The sequence below is a fragment of the Rhinolophus ferrumequinum genome, chromosome 7 (assembly GCF_004115265.2).
Source record: "Rhinolophus ferrumequinum isolate MPI-CBG mRhiFer1 chromosome 7, mRhiFer1_v1.p, whole genome shotgun sequence".
Classification (NCBI taxonomy): Eukaryota; Metazoa; Chordata; class Mammalia; order Chiroptera; family Rhinolophidae; genus Rhinolophus; species Rhinolophus ferrumequinum.
Window position 1 is genome coordinate 90,353,827 of NC_046290.1, and position 16,077 is coordinate 90,369,903.

A 16,077-nucleotide genomic window follows, 5' to 3' on the forward strand; every position below is an offset into this window, starting at 1 on the left:
GCCAGTGGGCTCTCAACCACAAGGTTGCCGGTTGGACTCCTGCAAAGGACGGTGGGCTGTGCCCCCTGCAACTAGCAATGGCAACTGGACCTGGAGCTGAGCTGCGCCCTCCACAACTAAGACTGAAAGGACAACTTGACTTGGAAAAAAGCCCTGGAAGTACACACTGTTCCCCAATAAAGTCCTGTTTCCCTTCCCCAATAAAAATCTTTAAAAAATAAATAAATAAATAAATAAAAATCCTACGTGTGGGTATAAAGGTGGGAGCAACTGTGTAAATAACTTGAATAGTTTATGGCAGCATCTAGAGGAATATGATGGAGTCTTGAGGGAAACAGGTCACGTTTGTGGCCTAAAGAGAAACTGTAAAAAAAATTTTTAAGATTATTCAAGATTGCATTTAATCACTGTTTCATGTTGAAACTAAATTTGGCCCCCACGCAAAAACACACTCGATCTCTTCTTCTGAAAAACTATTTTGTTTAATAGTGCACTTCATTTATGCTACAGGACGAGCAGGATTGGGAAAACATAATGAAAGGTTATCCCTTCAGCTGGGAAAACTCAGGGGCTCTAGCCTAACCCAGCCGTCAGGCTCAGGCCAAAGCCTTCCTTCTCTGGGCTTTGCTTTGTTTGAATTCATACTTTGCTGTTGATTATAGAGGTGGAGTTAGGAGCGGTCTGGCTGCTGGGGCCAGAAGTCACAGGTCGTAGGTGACAGAGGGCAGGGCAAGCTGGCTGAGTGAGCTCCTTAGTAACTAAGGGTTTAGATTAAATCCCTTTCCATCCCAGGAGTGGTGAGAGGAATTGGGAAAGAAGAGGAAACGAGTCCAATGCTAAATGCTTTAGACCCACTCCCTCATGTTAGACTCACTCATTAGACAGATTTCTCCATTAGTCCTACCACAACAGGGAATGATGAGGGGTTGGTTCTCAGACGAAATTGCCAGAATGTTCTTGGAAACTTGGTCTTGCTACTCCAAGAGCCCTAAAGAACAGTCACCACAGAAATCCCCTCTTGCCCTCCTCAATAAAATAACAAATCCCTCAACACCGAATTCCCACAATTAGCGATCTCGTTCAAGAAAACAGCACATTCCTTATCAAAACTTAAAGCTGGATTAGGAACAGTGGCTTACAAATATAGCCTCTGCCCCTTTTAGCAAGTAACAGGACTCAGAACATTCTTTCCACCGCCTTCTGTGCTGACTATACTGACTCCAACTCTTAGAAGAATCCTTAGTTTTATTCCTACTGTGCTTCCATCTACACCTTGGAAAGAAAGGCCCTCTTGGTGTGAGAAAAATGGTCTAGTGCAAACTCCCTTCCAAAGCGGAAGGTAATTGGTCCCAGAGCTTCCCTCTAACCCCAGCACTTTAATCTGCTGCTTGCCTCGTAATTTTTCAAGGCTGGTATCATTCCTGGGGAAACTGCCTAGGTTGCTAATCACAGTGCCAGGATGATTTGCCCAATTTGCCCCATTCTCTAAAGTGAAAGGTTTGTGCCAGAAGGGACACATCCTAAGTTGTTCGTACTTTTATAGTAAGGCAGGAGCTCTTTAGGCTCAGAGGAACTGAGAAAAACAGGTGTGGCGTGTGGCTCTTTCATGTCGACTCCCTGATGTTTAATTCAGCAGTAACTCTGAGAGAACTTTTGCTCATTCCCATTACGTTCAAAGGCTTCTCTCCAGTGTGAATTCTCTGATGGCGAACAAGAGCTGAGCTATACCTAAAGGCTTTCCCACACTCACTACATTCATAGGGATTTTCCCCTGTGTGGATTCTTTGATGCTGAATAAGGCCTGAACTATAGGTAAACTTCCCTCCACATTCCATACATTCATAGGGCTTCTCTCCAGTGTGGATTCTCTGGTGCTGATAGAGGTGTGAACTCTGGCTGAAGGCCTTCCCACACTCATTACATTCATAGGGCTTCTCTCCAGTGTGGATTCTCTGGTGATGAATAAGGGTGGAGCTCCTACTGAAGGCCTTCCCACATTCATTACAAGCATATGGTTTCTCTCCAGTGTGGATTCTCTGGTGGTGAGTAAGGGTGGAGCTCCAGCTAAAGGTTTTCCCACACTCGGTACATTCATAAGGTTTCTCCCCAGTGTGGATCCTTCGATGTAGAATGAGAGCAGAGCTACAGCTGAAGGTCTTCCCGCAATCATTACATTCATAGGGTTTCTCTCCAGTGTGGATCCTCTGATGCTGAATCAGATGTGAGCTTTGGCTGAAGGCCTTCCCACATTCACTACATTCATAGGGTTTTTCCCCAGTGTGGATTCTCTGATGCTGAATAAGGTCTGAAGTTCGATTAAAGCTCTTGCTACATTCATCACACTTATGGGGTCTGTCTCCCCCAGGAAGTCTCTGATGTGAAATAAGACTGGAACTTACAGTAAAGCTGTTCCCAAAATCATTATATTTCTCACTTCTCTCTCTTATGGGGGTTAGCTTTTCCTCAACTGTCACTTGACGAAAATCTTGTATCTTCCTATTCAGTCTTTCTCCAGAGGAAGTTCCCAATTGCCTCTTTAGACTGACTTCTTGTTCATAAGCTTCTTCAAACTTAAGACCCTGAGAAATATCCTTTTGGAATCTTCCCAATAGCACCCCATGTGATCCTGTTTCTTCAGAAATTTCTTGATCATGCTCAGTTCTGCTCTCACCATCTGGCACAATACAAAATACAAACGTCATTTGTTCCTTATAAAAGAATCAAAAACCAGAGAACAGGAAAATCACATATATGCCTCTCTATCTGCCCAGGCGGTGTACAGCTACGGCAGAATCAAAGAAATGGGTTGAGGAAACAGGGAAGGAGAAAGGCAGGAAGCAAAATCAAGACAAGAGCTGGAGGTATAGAGAAGTTGGATATGTAAGGAGAGGATGCATCAGGCAGCAGCAGGGAACCAAAAATAAAAGAGAAAGGACATGTTATTTAATGAAGTGACAAAGTCCTCAGAGAAGTTAGAGACTGTAGATTAGGGAGAGATGACTACCAAAAGTTTTAAAAAAGGGGGCGGGGAGCGTGGCTGGATAGCTCAGTGGTTGGAGCGCAAAGCTCTGAACAGGGTTGCCAGTTCAATTCCTACATGGGCCAGTGGGCTGCACCCTCCACAACTAGATTGAAGGACAATGACTTGGAGCTGATGGGCCCTGGAGACACACAATGTTCCCCAATAAAATAAAATAAATGTTTTAAAAGTGGGGACAGTGATGAGAAACAGTAGCAGAGCAGGAAGAAGAAACAAGGGTGTGCCGATGTGAGGACATGTAAACAATTTCCATTCTCACTTCTCTATTTTCACTGCCTTGGGGTTTCTAAAGGGAACTTGAGGCAGAGGATAAGGATAAAGGGTCTAGATGTTAGCATTTTTAGTTTGTCAATATTTTCAAAAGTAAATACTGGGCAATGAGTGTCAGGGACAGGAACAGCTGTTTCTCCTTCACCCAAACAGGTCCTTTCAGGACCTCTCTGTTACTACTATTATCCTTGTTAGAATTTTCTGAGACTAAGTCAGTCCTTCGCGAATTATTTTCAGTGACTCAACTGTTACCAGCAAAAGAGAAGCATAGAAATGCCCAGAGAGTTTTATTAAGAGAGCGTAACTCCTTACCCAGCGAGAACACATTCCTGTAATTCTCCAGCATCACATCTCTGTAGAGATCCCTCTGGGCGGGCTCCAAACGCTTCCACTCCTTCCGGATGAAGTACACAGCTACATCTTCAAACGTCACCAATTCCTGAAAGAACATGCGCACGCATGCGACTTCACGGTGAGGGGGGACTAGCGACACCAAATAAACAATCCGGGACAGGGTGGCATGATGCATATTTGGGAAATGGGGGAAAGCAGATTAGGGTGGAGAGAGCCAAGAGTCCAAGAAAGACCTGCTATACAGCAGGAAAGGACGACGGTCCGGATGGAGGGAATCGTGGTTAGGGCCCAGAACGGGATGTTGCTGCACCAACAGGGTCCACAAAATGGGACAGAAAAGACGGGTAAGGGGAGCCACAGCTTACCTGGGACTTGGCCTTTAGGAGTGCGGCTGCCAACATCTCATCCCCCAGACTGTCCTTGTTGGAAAATGCAGCCACTTTTGAGGAAGGAAGAGATGAGGACAATGAAAGGGTCCATGAGAGAGTCTATCTGCTCTTGGGCCTCCCAACCTACAGAAACCTCACAGGGTCTCTGGGACAACCTCGGCCTCCTGCCCTCTGACATTTCGAAGTTCAGGTCCTCTGCAGCCACTAAAGGTGCTCGCCACAGGCACGTGCAGTGTGGGCCCACCATGAGGAGATGTCCAAAGCCCTGCTGATTCTTGCTCTCCAATCTGCACCCAGTCCCTCCTTTCTCTCCAGTCACTCTGCTGTCAATGAAACTTGCCTCGTCCTCCTGTTGGAGTGTGTTCTTGCCCATCCTCCCACGCTTGGCCAGAAACACAGGCTGTCAGCTCACGTCCCTTCCACCATTCACCACATCTCTGAACTCAAACTCTTGCATGAAGTTCTCTTGGACCAGAGGAAAACTAAGAGCCGATTTTAGGTTCACCCCAAGCCTGACTGAAGACAGAACACTCAGAGCTCCTCTTCTCCACTCCCACAACAAATCTACAAATTTCAAAACACTACAAATGTTTCCTGTTTCTGTGCTATGTCACCTATCTTTTTCTGTAATTCTTAGGTTAATATTTATCCCTCAGAGACTCTAAATCCCTAGTATTAGATTCTGCAGAATCACCCAGACAAAAAGGTCCGTCAATGCTTTCCTGATAAGCACAGGAATAATACCCATTAGGACTGAAGCTGGCTCCAACTCCCAAAGTCATGAAAGCAGTCTATGAAAGCAAAATACAAATACTTTTGTGGTTTTCTATCCATTTTTACCTTTTGCCTGTGACCTACAAAACAATTCCCAAGAGCCACCTCCTCTAAGCAAATGATCCTAAAGAGCACAAACCAGGACTATGAAGTTGGCTATTACAAAGGGCCTGAAAGATGGAATTCGGTGACTGTCACAGTTTTCTTAATCCCGCACAATGAACCCACAGCCCTTAAAAATGCCTCAGCTATAGGGCGGCCTGTTAGCTCAGTTGGTTAGAGTGCGGTGCTCTTAACAAGGTTGCCGGTTTGATCCTCACATGGGCCACTGTGAGCTGCGCCCTCAACTAGATTGAAACAACTACTTGACTTGGAGCTACTAATGGGTCCTGGAAAAAACACACTTAAAATAAAAAGTTAAAAAAAAATGCCTCAACTATAAAACTTATCAAGCAGTACATTAATTATTGGCTTCAGTCAGCCTTCGCCACTCGGCTATGACTTGCTAAACAGCAAGAACTGTGTCTTATCCAGGTCTGGATTCTAGCAGTCAGTCTAGTACAAAGTGAATGAGAGATTTCAATAGATGACTGCTGAATGACTGAATAAAAGAATGAATGAATCCCTATTCCTTACCACTCTCAAGCAGGGCCTGAGGTTCCTGAGATACATGATCAGCCTGAGTTTCCATGGGTAGGGCCAGAAGCTCCGTCTCTGCTCTCCTATTTGCAGACTCTGTAAGAAACAGGTTTTGAATGAGGATGAGGAAGCACTGCAGAAACAAAAGTTCAAGGTTCAAAGATTTAGAAAAAACAGCCCACCTCCTGAATACAGAAAGGAAGAACTAGCATTTAATTCATTTCTCAGGAACAGCAAGAGGAAAGGCGGCAACTGGGACTAGTGTGTAATATACACACCCACTCCCTGTGATGAGACCGCAGGAGGATCACTCAAAACGCCGAAGTTCCTCCACAATATCTCACCTTTGGCTCCCCCCACACATGGAGGGATATTTATGACAACAAAAAACGGGGCACACCAGTGCCAAATAATATTAACAGAAGGAAACACTGAGCAACTATCAAAAATATGAAAAATTCAGAGTAAAGTGAAAAAGAGAGTGTAATGTACACATGGATTGCAAACTGTGTATGCATCATACCAACTTTTTAAGAATATTCGGGGTAATTGATAAAGCTATTTGTTTATAGAGGAGAGAAAAAACCCACAAACATTAGAATTGGTAGGAGGGAAAAAAACTTGCTTCATTAGGTTTCTAGCTATTACATTAAATTTAGGTGTTATCGTTAGGGGAAAAGAGGCCATGAAATAGCACCTAAATAACAGAGATCAGAGAGAAACTTTCCACGAGTTCTCTGTCTCTCATTTTAAAAAAGCTGGGGAAACACCACCTATCTCACAGAACTAGGGCAAATAGCTCAAATCCATTAAATTAAGTAAGATAAATTCTTCCTCTCCTTTCTTTCTAAAAGTTGTCTGCTTCCAGTCCCAAAGCTGGGATATTAATGAGGAACTTGGGCTTTTGCCTGATCCTTGCAAGTCTCATTACAGGGAGTGGGTGTATATATTCACCCAGATCTAAAAGACTAGTGCCAGTTGCTGTGTTTCCTCTCACTGAGAAGGTAGCAGCGAACTTTTTTGTTTTTTCTCCCTTCTCTCCTAATACATTTCCTTGGGTCAGAGTGTTAACTCTCTGAGCAGAGACCAATTATTACTTATGACTCTGTTTCTATCCCTACTAATGTCCATACTCCCGACAATCAAAGAGATCTGTTCTCTGTGGCTCTAGGGAATAAAATGTAACATTGGCACCTAGATTGAGGTTTGGATTTCAAGTAGAAGTTTCCATTTCACACTTGAACGCTGTGGCAAGAATCAACAGACCTAGAACGGATGCAGCAGCCACGACAGCATACTTACACTTAGGCAAGAGTAAAGAACAAAAACCTTCCATTTTGTCCACCTCCCTCTCCGGATCTGTTTATGTGCTCAAAGAACAAACATCTATGCCAACAATATTGAAAAGCATTACTGAAAGGAGTAGAAAATCAGGAATGCACATGGTATTTGCTTCATTGTTACAGACTACTGCATTCATATAAGACATAAAAAGGGGAGGGGCCCTGTCTGAGAGCCACTGAGAGTTCAGAGAACTCTAATCTTTGGGCAACAAAGGGGTATAAAATACTCACCACCAACGCCTTTACAGTGAAAAGCACTGAATCAAGCATGAGCCAGGCCCACCAGCTCAAGGTGGGTGACACACCCTCTTGCCACCATCATCCTCCCATCTGGGTCCCTTTAACTCTGTGTCAGAGCCAGCCATCTTCTTGTTCCTGTCAACCAACTTTATAATTTCCAGGGCTGTTTCTAAGCAGTCACCCCCAACAAATCAGCTCTCAGTCCAAACTCTCCTTAGAAAGGAAAGTCAGAGGCTGTGACTCCAGAGAAAAAAAGTGACGCTCCCTTCTCACAGCTGGGTTAACCAAAGCTGGCACTCAAAGGCATATTGTTGAGAACAAGTCCCCAGTGTCTGGATCAGTAAACAATGTTTCACAGAAAGAAAAATCTCTATTGTGTCCCCACAGCTTCAGGTGCAGGCAGTGCCCTTCCCTTGCTCCACTGCCAACCCCTCTCCCTGGAACTGTTTCTGTGGACTGAGAAAGATCACCTGGTGGTGAAAACGAGTCATGGAACGTTTTACCTGCTGGATTCTTTCCTACCTTCCTTGGAGTTATCACTAGTAGGCCAGAGCAGAAATTATTGGGGGCCTGTGTTCAAGTTCCTGGGAATTCTGACTTTAGTTGATGCCAATGCTGTATCATTTAAAAAAAAAAAAGAATTTGAAATATTCATGTAAACTTCACTTCTAATATAGATATTTATAGATAAGAAAAAAAAGGACACTGTCTAATAAATACCAATTAAGACCACAACTGGTATTTGCATTGCACCCCTAGAGAAAACTGAAAGGGAACTGAAGGTTCTCCCTGTCAACCTCCCATCTAGTGTAAGTAACACTTTCTCAAGTTGCAACGTTCTGTCAGCTAACTTGCTACAGCTAACTTGCTACGTGCTCTTAATACTTCAGCAAGGAGTCTGTTTATTTGCTGCACATTTAGCCCTCAGAGGTCTTCAGAGGTAAGCTGAAAATCTACCCCCTTGGACCCCGTAGAGACCTAGTGCCCTACGGAGCTTAAACGATAGAATCTTTTTCCACACAACTATCTAAAACCAAATGATGTCCACTCGCCACAAACTTTTCTTGGGGATAAATACCTAGTTTCTCTAATCCACAGATTTCAGGTTTATCATCCAGTTACTTATCCTCTAGTAGTTTACACACGCCCTGCAGAGCGTAAACACCGGTCTGTGTTCAATCCCACTTCAAAAACGGATCAAATCAGGGATCCAAAACAACTGAAAATGGGAGCCAGACAGTTGTACCACTCCCCCTAAAAGACTCCATTTACGGGGCGCCAGCGGATTATTCCCGGGATCTGAGTTTGCACTCCCTCCCAGGCCTAATTCTAACTGTGCACACTTCGGAGAACTCATTCCCTGATCCTCAGACCCACGTAAGTAAAAACAGACCTCCACTCCTGACGACGGGCCGAATAACTGTGTAAACCTCAACGAAAAGTGTCTCGGAGAACTACCAAATTAAGGTCGCTGTCATCGGTTGTTTTATTAGAGAGAAGCTTCTACAACCATAATGGAACTTTTAAGTGCTCGAGGTGTGCGCTAAGTCACAAAACCAGCACCGGAGCCCCTATCTTCTCTCCCACGCAGAGTCCTTCTCAGGGGAGGAGGTCCCCGGGGAAACGGAGTCCGGGACCCGCGGCGGCGGAGGGAGTGGCGCCTCCCGGCACCCTGCTCCGGGAGGGCCTGGGTACCCCACGGGACTCAGCGGCACGGACACCACCCCCTTCCCCGGTGACTACAGTCTCCGTCTCACCGCGAGCCGCGGGGGCGGCCGGACTCACCCTGGGGACAGGGACGGGAGACTTGGGGGGCCGGACACAGACCAGGCCCCGCTGGACACTGTCACAGACCCACACACCGGGGACAGAACAAAGAACGGAAGCTCCCTCCGTTTCGCTTCCGGGTCGGCCCTCTTTTTTTTGCCACCTACCCCACCCCCGTGGCCCTCACGCCCACCTGTTCTCTCTAGGAAAATAGGAGGTCTTTGCCTCTCGGTGGTTTGCAACCTCCAGGCCTCTCTCGCGAGGCGAGGGTTCAGGGCCGGAACACGAACGCGGCACTGCAGCCCCCCGTTCCCGCCGCCCGCCAAACCGCGCCCCCTGCTGGCCGGGCTGGGCGGGATGCCGCACACCCCCGCCTCAGGGCGTCTGCTCGGGCGCCCATGGCCCGGGAGGGGTCATGGGGGAAACGGCGTCCACCGGCTCGCGCTCCGCACGTGGTCTCCCGAGAGGCAGCCTAGGGCTGAGGAGAGTGCCCGAGGAACCAGGGTCCGAGCCAGGTCCAGAGCCGACCCATAGCAAACTTGGGAAAGATTCATCTATGTAAAAAATTCACCCTTATTTGAAATTTACAAATAAACCAAGTTTATGTTTCCAAACGAAGTTTTCTGTGTGTATCCTGGCCCAGGGCAGGACTCCCCAAAATAGTTCACAATAGCATGTTGATTATTTTGAATTAAAGTTATTTAAGAAACTGCCAATACAAAGAGAACACTCTGACCTCTCTGTGTGCCCCCCTAAAAGCAGATCAATCTCGCACCTGAAAGGTGCCCTGCTCCTAGGGGGAAAGACACCCTTATCACTAGAGTTAAGGAATCCAGAGCGGAAACGTTTACGTAAACAAACCTCGTTACTCTATTAATTTACTACCCAAGCCCAAATTTTGTTTAGATTCCTACCTAATGAGCATCCAAACCTAGGTGTCCTGTAGATTCTTCACACATTTATTATCTTTGTCTAAAAAGATTAAAAGATGGCTCTGGTCCATCATTTCTCAGAGCGTTATCTGTGATCTGTGTCCACTTTTAAATTTTTTTTCCCTCCTATTAATCTAGTCTTTTGTCAATTTTACTAGTTCAGCTGTAAGAACTCAAGAAGGATAGTAGGGGAATTCCCCCTCCCCAACAGTTTCATGTAAAAATGCCCCCCTTTAAATTCCTAAAATCTGAAAACATTCCAGCCCATCAGTTATTGTGAGGACAAACCTGTACAAGGCATGAGAGCAAAAACGAGTTGGAGAGGTTACTGATCCAAGAAAACAGGGGAAGCTCCATCAGTGTGATGAATGTGTGGAAATGCTTGAGGGAATGAGGGGCAAGGCTTTGGGGTTCACTCACTTTTATGCCCTCACAGGAGGAGTCCTACAAGTGTTGGAATCCAGTCCTTACACATTATATACAAAACAAAATCCTGTTATCTCCTGAGTAACTAGGGCTCTCCGGATCCCTCTTAAAGCCCTGCCTCACATTTGATCGCGATTTTTATTGCATTTACAGCGCACCCACTCATCTCTGTGAATGCAACAGACCTTGCTCTCTGGTGATGTTACCAGAGAATGAGTCCTTCTCGGCACAATGTCCAGGTTCTTGGCGTCTCGAGCAAAGAATTGAACGAGACACAGAAATAAAGTGGTGAAAGAGTAGTTTATTAGGAGAGATAGTACACTTCAAAGAAATAGAAGTGGACCCGAGCAGTAGAGAATGGCTCAAGGGCCCAAGGTGGCATTATCAGGAGCAAAAGTACACTCCAAAGAATTTGGAGCACGCTGAGCAAAAGACGAGGCTCAAAAAGCAAAAAGGCCCAAAGGGCCAAAGGCCCGGGCTCACAAAGGGCCTGATGTGTGAGGACTTGGAGTTTTTATCTTTTTCTCTCCAATTGGCTGTTCCTTTCCAGGCATGGGACCACTTGATCGACACTTGAGATTGACAAGAGGCTATTACTTCATCTTTTTAGACTGTGCAGGTGTGAGTGGCTGGTTTGATCTAGTTGGGTATCTTGTACCCATTTGTTTACAATGAAAAAGGGAAGTTTTGGACAGAGAGGGGAGGTCTTTGGGGTGGTAATGCAGAGACCCGATGTTTATCTCTAACTGCCTGCCTTGTTTTCCCCTTGAGAAAGGAGATCCCCATAACATCTCTATGGGAAGTTGAGGGACAGAAGGTCTGTTTTTCTGTATCTGCTTCCCGCTGGGCAGGGGCATAGAGCTGTCCCTACCTATTGGGGGATTCACGGAACTCTCGCTGTATCTGATCTTAGACAAGAGGAAGGGATCTCAAGATCTGCCTGGAAGACCGCATTGGCTTCTTTGGTTGCAACTGGCAATCTTGCTGGGATATCCTCTGCATCCCCAAGGCCCCTGAATGAGGAAAAATAGATTTTAATTAATAAATCCATTAACTGTATATAGCCTGTGGCCATTCAACCAGTCATATAGGTGGCATCGATTGTCCAGGAGCTGGGCCCAGAATGGGTTGGAAAGAACCATTAGGCTTCAATGATTACAATCAACAAGTATACTGGCCTGAGGGGTCTGGGATGGCTTGGGGCATGTCGGGAAGTCACAGGCTTTTAAGTAGTTATCTGAGAGACATTCTGTGATTCAGGCTAGGAGCAATCTTTAGTCTAGGACTCAGAAACTGATTAGAAGTGTAATCAAAGCCAGGGGCTAAGGAGCTAAGAAACTAGGGAAAAGTAGACTTAAATTTTCTATAGTGAGGGAGCTCCCATATCAGTGATTTCAATCTAAGGACAATAATTTAAATAACCAATTCCAGTAAAACATGGTATGTTCTAGAAAACAAAGAGCAGGGCTCTGGGGGGGAGGCTAGACTTTTCCAGAAGAGATGCTGGCCTGTTTTACTTTTGTTATAGGGGGACAGCAAAAGTTACACTCAGAGACTGATTCTGCCTTTGCCAGCAATTTATTTAGCACAGATTTGTGTGGGAATTATAATTTCACAAGTCAATAGCATACAGGATATTTCTTAATAAGCAAAATAAAGAAATAACATACTCCAAACAAGTGACAGATTAATCACATTATTGTTCCACGCAAGGGAAGGTGAAGGAATAAAGTCCAAATTTCATATGAGGTGTACCTTTTCATACAAGGAGGTACTCAGGAGAGTCTGTAAACAACCAAGAGTTGATTTCCAGCTGCAAGCTCAAAGGTGAAAGTCCTCTGTTGCTGAAACTGGAGGGCAACCGAGTCTGGGCTTGTGCTGCCTGTGCCTGTGCCTGCACTGCTCACCCAATAGACTAACACAGGAGTTGGGCAATAGGATAAGTGTTTATTGTCAGAGCACCTGAGATCTGAGAAGGCAGCAGGTTAACACTTTCAAAAATTGCCTTAACATTCTCAGACTGGCTTGGGGTATTTAAGGGAAAATCTGGGCATTCCTCCAGAGGCTAGTGAGCAGGTTTGCATGGAGTCTTCCCTCTGGCAACGTGGCTATCCAGTGGTGGTGGCGTCAGCAACCCAGGTACAATAATGGGAGTAGCCTGGAAAGAATGTTAGACCATAGAGATTTTGATCAATAAGCCTAAGGGTATTAATCATAAATTTCAGGGTAATTTTCTAAAACAGGGAACTGAGTGGGGACAGGGAACCTTAGCTGCAGGGGCATGATCTGTTGTTAAGCTATAAGTCAAGGAAAGGTGAGTCCAGGGGGCCTTGCAAGGCCTCTACTATGGGGGTCCCCACCGAGCTGTGCTAGAGCATGTTGCTAGGAAACGAAGATGCTGGTGTTGCCAGGCAATTTCCTTTCATGGGACCACTGCATAGTTTATCACCACCACCAACCAGAGTCACCTTGGCCACAGTAGGAGCGAATGCCCCAAAGGTCTTCAGAGAGTGTTTAGGTTAGTGAAGAGTCACCCTGCCCAAATGGAAATTCTCAAATAGTCCTCACAAACTCTAAGTGTTTATAGTCTAAATGTCCCCTTTCCATAGTTGCTTCTCCACAGGTTCTTATGGATAAGGCCCCAGCAGGGCCCCTCAGCAGCTGCGCTGCTGACAACAGATGAAGAATGATGACATCCTGGCGTGATTTACTTCATTCTTATATCAAAACAACTTTACTTCTAAAAAACATCTTTTTTGTGTTTGTCATTGTCACAAACAAGTGGATTAAAATACCTTCACTTAAGTCATAAACAAATGGATTTGAAATTATACTAAATCAATATACAAGACCAATGAGGGGAAGGGGAGTGTTCTACTGTGTTTCCCTGAAAATAGGACCTAGCTGGACAATCAGCTGTAATCCATCTTCTGGAGCAAAAATTAATATGACTCGGTTTTATATTCTACCTGGTATTGTATTATATTATATTACATTATATTATATAAGACCAGTTCTTATATTATATAAGACCCGGTCTTATATTATATTAAAGTAAGACCGGGTCTTATATTAATTTTTGCTCCCAAAGACGCATTAGAGCTGATGGTCCGGCTAGGTCTCATTTTTCGGGAAACACAGTATGCAGAGGAACCAGCCAGTGCAAAGGCCCTGAGGCAAGAGAGAACAAAATACACAAGTAATTCATACAACTTGAGGGTGGCCTGAGAGGTGGATGTGTGACCCATTTCCAGTTCTTCTAGACCCCAGTGAAAATTTGAGCAAATACTTGGAATAGCCAAGCCACTCAATGAACTCAATTCCCCCTTCAAACTGGGCTTTATTTTTTTCTCTTCTCAATTCCTTATCCTTCCACATGTACCCCCAGGACAAGAACAGAGATAAAGAAGGAGGCAATGGCAAGAATGGAATTAGAGGGAGGTTCCTGAGAGCCAGGAATGTTTGTTTCGGAAAAGTTCTCCTAATGACAACCCTCAGGGAACAGCTCTTAAGACTCCCAGCACCTTCAGGGCAATCAACATTATTACTCTGGAGCTGAGGAGTCAATTTGCAGTTTACCATTGGTGCCCGAACCAAGACACCTTGTGAATTCCCAGCCAGGTTCTCAAAAGCCATGCTATTAAGGATTATGTTTCCGAGTCTATAGTCTCCATAGTGCCATGAGTCACCCGGGAATGCTCAAGGTGGGGAAGAAAATGTTTAAACTTCCGTATAGCTTTATTCTAAAAGAAAGGGCGGGGAAATAGAGTTAAAAAAAGAAAGTAAGCCTTACCAAAAGTCAACAGAAGGAAGGAAGCTGGTTGCCTCACTCGGGTCTCTTTTCAGACTTAAGACAAGGGTATGAAAATTCTGAGGGGGTAGGGATGGCGGGCCTGGGGTGTGGTGAGGGTGAGGGTGGGGGTGGAGGGGAGAACACACAAATCTTCCCAAACTGTGTGGAGACAGCTAGTTTTTGTTTTGTTTTTTCCTCCCCTTCTTCCACCTCCTCCCCCCCACTCTGGTTCAAGCCGTTGTTTCTCAGTCTAGTTGTGTAGGACACAGCTCCCTGGCCCAGGCTGGTATTATGAGCCTTGCGCTCCCCCGGGCTGGGGCAGTCGGTCACCAGTCGCTGGTGGGCGCTCAAGCAGCTCACAGTACCTCTCGCCTGGCTGGCTGCTCATGCTGACTGCCGCAGGCTCAGGGCAGCACCTGGTAGCCCATAGCAGCCCAGCTCCAGGGAGAGCTGTTGTTCACAATCTTAGCTGTGGAGAGCGCAGCTCACTGGCCCATGTGGGAATCGAACCAGCGACCTCTGCATTAGGAGCATGGCGCTCCAACCACTTGAGCCACTGTGCAGGCCAGAGACAGCTAGTTTTGAGAGAACCAATTTCTTTGTCCTTCTTATCTATCTGTACACCTTTAAAACTGCTGCCCTGGAAAACATCCCTTTGGCCACGGTGCCCTCTATCACAAGATAGACTTCTCACTCCAAACCTTACTGCTGTGCATTGCCTTGGGGTGTCAAAACCTCTGGGGTACCAAATAAAAAGGATTCATTTGAAATACTGCTGCCAATATGTAGTAGGTGAACAAATCCTTTGTGATTCAAGTGGTTCCCTATTATTCCCTTCCAAAAAAATGAGAGGAGGCCAAAAACCATTTCTGTTGATAGATCACAATGTGATTTTGGCATATAAAATTGAAATTGCTATTACCGTAGCCCTTTTACCACTCATCTGCTCATTTATGTGACAATACAAGAACCCTTGTTCTGGATATATATATATATAGCCAAAAATGTATACACATTTTAAGAAAGGAAAAAAACTATTAAAATTGTAATAATATATGCTGATAATAAAAGACGCATACAAGTCCCGTTTGACTTCTGCAACTACAAGAGATGCTCAAAGTGGTTACATCAGCATAATTTTAATACAATTTTTTTCTTTCTTAAAATGCATATACATTTTTTGGCACCCTCTGTATATATCATATATTATATATGATTTCCTGCCTAACTGGCCCTAGGAAAGATTTTTTTAAAAAATTGTCATAGTTGGGCAGACGGGTGGCTCAGTTGGTTAGAACGCGAGCTCTGGGCAACGAGGCTGCCGGTTCGATTCCCACATGGGCCAGCGAGCTGCGCCCTCCACAACTAGAATGAAGTCAACGAGCTGCTGCTGAGCTCCCGGGTGGCCAGATGGCTCAGCTGGTTGGAGCACGTGCTCTCAACCACAAGGTTGCTGGTTTGACTCCCGCAAGGGATGCTGGACTGTGCCGCCTGCAACTAACTATGGCAACTGGCCCTGGAGCTGAGCTGCGCCCTCACAACTAAGACTGAAAGGACAACAACGTGACTTGATGGAGCTGATGAGTCCTGGGAAAAGCATATGACTGCTCCCCAATAAAGTCCTGTTCCCCTTCCCCAATAAAATCTTCAAAAAAAAATTGTCATAGTTTAATTGAGAAAACCATAAGAATTACAAAAAGTTCTTCATAAGAATTACAAAAATGTAAACATTCATCAAGGTCATGAAAGACAAAGAAAGAATGAGGAAATATGAAAGGCTGGAGATAACAGGAGACAAGACTGCAAACTGCAACATGGATTCTAGATCAGAAAAGGGACGTTAGTGAAAAACGGGTGAATTTCCAATAATGTCTGTAACCCCAATGATCTGCTCTACCCACTGAGGGTCACAGCCCATCCCAGCACTGGAGCAATATCCACAGCCTGCTTCTGTGCACTCCTAAAAGATTTTAAAATAATTATTATTGAAGTAAAATAGACAGAACATAAAATTTCCCATTTTATCCATTTTTAAGTATACAGTTCAGTGGCATTAAGTACATTCACATTGTTGTACAACCGTGACCACCGTCATCTCCAGAACTTTTTC

At 45.1% G+C, this 16,077-nt stretch overlaps 1 protein-coding gene across 6 annotated transcripts; it reads right to left on the reverse strand.

Annotated features, from left to right (window-relative positions):
* Nucleotides 1-221: 221 nt before the first annotated feature.
* Nucleotides 222-9,138, reverse strand: ZNF3 (zinc finger protein 3). Of its 6 annotated transcripts, none has more exons than XM_033109995.1 (6): nucleotides 9,010-9,116; nucleotides 7,572-7,664; nucleotides 5,464-5,562; nucleotides 4,030-4,121; nucleotides 3,623-3,749; nucleotides 222-2,674 (listed from the first exon to the last, which is right to left on the reverse strand). In XM_033109995.1, exons 3-6 carry the CDS (start codon nucleotides 5,516-5,518, stop codon nucleotides 1,605-1,607), a joined length of 1,344 nt encoding a protein of 447 aa, XP_032965886.1. In that variant the 5' UTR covers nucleotides 5,519-5,562; nucleotides 7,572-7,664; nucleotides 9,010-9,116; the 3' UTR covers nucleotides 222-1,604. The 6 variants fall into 6 exon arrangements, with proteins under 6 accessions (XP_032965886.1, XP_032965882.1, XP_032965883.1 ...); XM_033109991.1 differs by lacking the exon at nucleotides 9,010-9,116 and adding an exon at nucleotides 8,835-8,953 and having other exon boundaries at nucleotides 7,553-7,664; XM_033109992.1 differs by lacking the exon at nucleotides 9,010-9,116 and adding an exon at nucleotides 8,427-8,760.
* Nucleotides 9,139-16,077: the final 6,939 nt, after the last annotated feature.